Source organism: Lycium barbarum, chromosome 1 (genome assembly GCF_019175385.1).
Source record: "Lycium barbarum isolate Lr01 chromosome 1, ASM1917538v2, whole genome shotgun sequence".
Taxonomy (NCBI): Eukaryota; Viridiplantae; Streptophyta; class Magnoliopsida; order Solanales; family Solanaceae; genus Lycium; species Lycium barbarum.
Window position 1 is genome coordinate 6,980,467 of NC_083337.1, and position 6,000 is coordinate 6,986,466.

The 6,000-nt window shown below is 34.9% G+C and overlaps 1 protein-coding gene across 2 annotated transcripts; it reads left to right on the plus strand.

Moving 5' to 3' along the window:
• Positions 1-1,741: 1,741 nt before the first annotated feature.
• On the plus strand, positions 1,742-4,680 carry LOC132630721 (F-box protein At3g07870-like). 2 transcript variants are annotated; one of them, XM_060346288.1, is made up of 2 exons: positions 1,742-3,050; positions 4,104-4,680. In XM_060346288.1, the coding sequence occupies exon 1, from the start codon at positions 1,815-1,817 to the stop codon at positions 3,027-3,029; it is 1,215 nt and encodes a 404-aa protein (XP_060202271.1). In that variant the 5' UTR covers positions 1,742-1,814; the 3' UTR covers positions 3,030-3,050; positions 4,104-4,680. The 2 variants fall into 2 exon arrangements, with proteins under 2 accessions (XP_060202271.1, XP_060202277.1); XM_060346294.1 differs by having other exon boundaries at positions 4,322-4,680.
• The last annotated feature ends 1,320 nt before the right edge of the window (positions 4,681-6,000 follow it).

The window sequence follows — 6,000 nt, forward strand, 5'->3', positions numbered from 1 at the left end:
CCTTTTCAACCCCTAAAATGACGATCCGAACGTCTACGTATCCTTGACGTATTGGGCCTACATTATTGTACGCAGAAAAAAATATCAGGTTCTATATAAAATATTGACGTTTTGGAGTCTTGACACAAGACTAATCATTGGTCAAAGTATGGAAAAAACACTATGTTTTTTCAAACAAAACTTACTTCGGGCACCTTTTCAACCCCTAAAATGACGATCCGAACGTTTACGAATCCTTGATGTATTGAGCCTACATTATTGCACGCAAAAAAAAAATCAGGTTCTATATAAAATATTGACGTTTCGGAGTCTTGACACACGACTAATCATTGGTCAAAGTATGAAAAATAACACTAAGTGGTTTTTTTTGGAGGAATTTTGGTTCCGGACTCGTGTTTTTTCCATACTTTGACTAATGATTAGTCGTGTGTCAAGACTCCGAAACGTCAATATTTTATATAGAACTTGATATTTTTTTCTGCGTATAATAATGTAGGCCTAATACATCAAGGATACGTAGACGTTCGGATCGTCATTTTAGGGGTTGAAAAGGTGTCCGAAGTAAGTTTTGTTTGAAAACTTTAGGGTGTTTTATTTTTTAAGATTTTGATTTAAGCGTGTTATTTTTTAATCAAGACATAACTTTATTTTGAATATAAATATAATTCTAAAAAATATAGGGACAAAAACTAGTTATAAAGTCGCCAAACTTTAGATGGTCATAACTTTGCGTTCGGACGTCCGTTTTACGCTCTTTTTTTTTTGAACTTGCATATTTATTCGAGATCTATGCGGACAAACGCCTTAAGGCAGTTTGGCCGAGCCGATTTTTAAAAAAACACCTTTTATCCCATTCAATTTCGATTTCCCCCCAAATTGGGGTGAAATTTTCAGTTTTATTTACTTATAAGATGATGATACGCAATAAATTTCAACGTAAAAATCCCGGGGTAATGTAGCTGTGAATGTCAATTTCACTTCTGCGGTTTCAATTTTTGAAAATAAAGCTGACTAATTTTCTCGACATATAAAGTTGACTAAAATAACCTTACAGTCAAACACTAAGTTTTATCAAACAAAACTTACTTCGGACACCTTTTCAACCCCTAAAATGACGATCCGAACGTCTACGTATCCTTGATGTATTGGGCCTACATTATTGTACACAGAAAAAAATATCAGGTTCGATATAAAATATTGACGTTTCGGAGTCTTGACACACGACTAATCATTGGTCAAAGTATGAAAAAAACATTAAGTTTTTTCAAACAAAACTTACTTCGGGCACCTTTTCAACCCCTAAAATGACGATCCGAACGTTTACGAATCCTTGATGTATTGAGCCTACATTATTGTACGTAGAAAAAAATATCAGATTCTATATAAAATATTGACGTTTCGGAGTCTTGACACATGGCTAATTATTGGTCAAAGTATGAAAAATAACACTAAGTGTTACAAAAAATAAAGTTGGCCAATTTTTTTTTTTTTACTGTTTATATAACGCAGTATTTTACTTTTACTGCGTTATAGAAGTATCAAAAAAAAAATTCTATAACGCAGTAAAATACTGCGCTATAGCACTTAACGGTTCCGTCTCCGTGAAGTGCTATAACGCAGTAAAATACTGCGCTAAAGGTACTTTGGTAACTTTTTTTTTGTTGGGATATTTTAATTCAAAGTGATTTTTTTGGGGCATTTTGGTTCGGACTCCTGTAAAAGCATACACTTTAGGCCCTCCATATATCTTAAAACTAACCAAAATTCTCTTCCACAACTAGGGTTCTTCTTGTCCTTCTGTCAAAAACTTATCAATGAGTGATCCTAACCCCTACTTTCCACCAGATTTACTAATCGAAATCCTCCTTAAACTCCCTGTTAAATCCTTAATCCGTTTCTTAATCATCTCTAAATCATGGTATTCCTTAATCACAAAACCTTCTTTCATCTCCACTTATCTCACACAAAAAATCAAGAATACCCAAAATACCCTTCTTGTTCGCCATTACAACAATAGCCACAATAAAGAACATTATTCATTATTCCAAGACATTAAGAATACACCCTTTTCATTGAATTTTTCAACTGAATTGAATTTTCCATTAAACTGTCAACTTGGGTATTTTAGAATTGTTGGTACATGTAATGGTGTTGTTTGTTTATGTGATGATTTGTTTGGTGAGTTAAAAAGTTTAGTTTTATGGAATCCTTCTATTCAAAAGATTACAACTTTACCCTTACCTTTAATTAATCCTCAGTCACCCCATATGTTTGTTCTTGGATTTGGTGGTACTACTACTACTACTAATAATAATAATAATGTTGATGATGTTGAGTATAAGTTGGTTAGACTTGTGTATCATAAAAAAAATGATGATGGTTTTGCTAGGTATAATATTCCACCTGAAGTTGAGATTTTTTCGATTAATACTATGGTTTGGAGGAGAGTTATAGGAGTTGAGGTTAAGCATTGTTTGGTTGAGTTTATGTGGTCACAGGTTTTCTTGAATGGAGCTGTACATTGGATAGCGTATGATGTGGACCCCGCGAACGGTGGGGTCCGGAGTTTAGTTATGTCGTTTAGTGTAGGTGATGAGGTGTTTAAGGAGATTATGTTGCCGGAGGGTTTAGTTAGTGAGATCGCGACGAATTTATCGGTTATGGTGTTTGAGGGGTTGCTTTGTGTTGTTAAGTATCAGAGGGAGATTGATGGTGGTTCGTGTGAAGTGTGGGTGATGAAGAATTACGGGGTTTTGGAATCTTGGAGTAGATTGTATCGGATAAATTTGGTTGAGGATATGGAGAAAGTAGTTGGATTTAGGAGTAACGGTGAGGTTTTGTTTTCGACTAAGGGGAATGAGATGGTTTGTTATGATCCGAATAGTGGAGACAAGAAGGATCTTGGTATTCGAGGGAGCTCTCGTTCATTTTATGTTCAGAATTACGTGGAATCGCTTGTTTTACTGAAAGGGAATGGTGTTGTTTCGGATGAATTCTTGGAAGGAATGGGAAGTTTATCGATGCAATAAAGAACGTGATTAGAAGATGAGGTATTTTATCAAGTTCAATCGACATGGAATATGGATTTCTGCTTATTCTGTTTCATGGAATAATGGAAGTGTTTGATATTTTATCAAATTTGGTAGACTTTTGTTTACATTTGTTTGCCTTATATTAGTTGTTAATGTACTGTTTTCTCTTTATGATATATTTCCAGTTTAGTTGTTGTGATTTGTTATCCTAATCAGATGATGGACCTTGTCTTTATCTATAGTTAACTTAGTTGCAAAGAAGACAAAGGTGGAAGAAATTTCCATTAGCATTTCCAATTTCACACCAAGTCCTGTTCCATTTGCAAACCCTTCTAGTTCTCTACATGTTGCTTTTGCTGTTTCATTGTTTTTGTTTTTTGAGCTAAATATGGTTAACCCTTTTAAGTGTACGAAGTCCGGCACTCCATTTAGTAGCAGTAAACCCCCTTTCACCTAAAGTTGGCAGGCAATAAGGCATTCCATCTCATCAATTGGAGTGGTCTGACTATTTGGCTAAAGTATATGCACATTATTACCAGCTCATTTCATCTCTATTGTGATTTGATAGTCAGAATTTCCATACTTCGCCCCGATATTGATAATGGCGTGTGATGAAGGTAATGCATAATGCCTAATTTAGCAATAGCAAAAGAGAGAGAGAGAGAGAGAGAGAGAGAGCCTTATATTAGTTGATGTACTCTTTTTGCTTTTAGATGTGTTTCCAGTTTATTTTTGTGATCCGTTATGCTAATCAAGCGACATAACTTGTCTTTATCTATAGTTAACTTAGTTGCAGAGAGGACAGATGTGGAGGTAATTTCCATTAGCGTTTCTAATTTCAATTTTTCCCCTTTAAGTGATCACCTATTCACACCAGGTCCTGATCTATTTGAAATAGCTTTTAGTTGTCTACATGTTGCTTTTGCTTTTCATTGCTTTTATTTTTTGAACTAACTAAGGTTAGTTGTCTGGCATTTAAACCTCTTTTAGTAGCAGTAAGAAAACCCCTTCAACCAAGAGTTGGCAGGCAATAAGGCCTTATGTCTCATCTCATTGCTGTGATTTTGATAGGCAGAAGTTTGCACACTTCTCCCTGATGTATAAATTGGCGTGTGATGAAGGAAATGCATAGTACCTAATTTAGCTCGATACAAACTAGTTGGAGTCGGATGAATCCTCCATGTCCATTCTGCTCTTGTTGGAGGATATAGAGTTCGATTAACTTTTCTTTTTCAATGATGCGCAAGAGTTCATAGTCTCACTTGGTGTGGTATTCTCCTTGTTTGCAGAGCTTGAGTTTATCCTATCATTTAAAATTTCCTCTCATCTGATATTTGTCTATTAAGGCGAAGTACGCAACTTTCCTGCCTGCATTTTTTGGGAGATGCTTTACGGACAAAACCCAAATTGACAGCCAATTTTTTGTTTCAACTGTAGATGTTTGCTCTTGTAAAATCCTGGTGTAATTTCTCTTTTTGATATTGATGTAAATTCTATCCCTGATTTCATACACTCCCTATAAGTTTAATGAGAGGGAGGATGAATTGTTTTGCTGTACATATTTTGCAGCTTCTTGGTGCAGTTTTGGATATATTCTTGCCTTGTCAAAAAAATAAATAAATAAAGAAATTGAAGCAATCAACAGAAACTACCAAGTTTAAGCTCAGTGCAAAGCATAATACCCAAAGAAAATACCACTGAAATTGATCAAGTTCAGATTACAAAGAACTTTTCGACCGCTATCTTTGTTATAATGAAAATTTCACGTGGATAAGGGAAACAATACATAAAATTAGATAACGATCTACTAAATTCAGTGACTTGTTACCTTATAACACTGGTGCGCTTGAGCCTCTAGCAATGGTAATTTGGTGTCACTGGTAATGGTAAAATTGGCAAATTACTGTCAATAGGGAGTTAATTTGGTCTCATTCTGCCCTTTTCTTGATTGCAACTAATTGGAAGCAGAGCAGTCTTCTCTAAATATGAACATGGAGTCATTTCTTGCCACTTCTGAATAAAATAACATTAACAAGTTTCCAAATGAATTAGGGTGGCTACTTTTGGCATGTGAGGAGTTGGATATAGGAGGTTTAGTGCTAGAAGAATAATAATCACATTAACCATTTGCTTCCTTGTGTAATTTACAATAATCTGTCAGCCAAATTTTGTCACCCTCCCTAAGGAGTAATTGTTATTTTTACTGCAGCACTATAAATTCAAGTCTGTGCGAGTGAATCTTCTGGAACAAGTTCTTGTAAATGGAAATGCTCTATCTCCTAATCTGGCTCTTGGTGAATCAATAATATTCGAATTAAGGAGGGCATGAGAAGTCTACAATAATGTTCTTGTAAATGTATGTAAGCTACCAACATAACGATACAATATTCAGTGGGATTCATATATGTGTCTTGTAGATATATGCGTCAAGGAAACAAAACTAGGCAAAATATGTACATGCTTGTCTAATACTACATGCAGTAGGTGTGAGAACTTGGAACTTGATATGAGATAAGCTCTACTGCCCATGTAATTTTTTCCAATCTGACAGTCATTTCCGTCAGTTGGATTTTAGATGATATATTCTCTGACACAGATGACTAGTATGAAGCAAAATTTTTCCTCTTTGTAGTGCTTCTGTCGAATCTAATTTTTCACTTTGTAGTCCTGTCCTCCTATGTTATTGACAAAAGTTGGTGAAGGAGATATATAATAGTGCTTCTAGACTATTATTGCTCCCTCGTCGTAGTTATTGTCTAGAGGACCAAATGACAAGTTTTAAACGTTGTAGATCAGAAAAGTATTGTTGGATAGTTCCAAAGGAAAGAGAATCCACCAGCTTCCTCAAAGTTTCAAGAATCGAAAGGAGTAATTCAAAGTAAACGCTTTTATTTGTGAAAATCTATTACCATGTAAAACTCAAAGGAATCAACATAGAATTTGATTTTTGGATATTATAAAAGCACCT

What these genes read in the sequence shown, in the direction of transcription:
- LOC132630721 (XM_060346288.1), top strand. Translation starts at nt 1,815, where the DNA reads ATGAGTGATCCTAACCCCTACTTTCCACCAGATTTACTAATCGAAATC.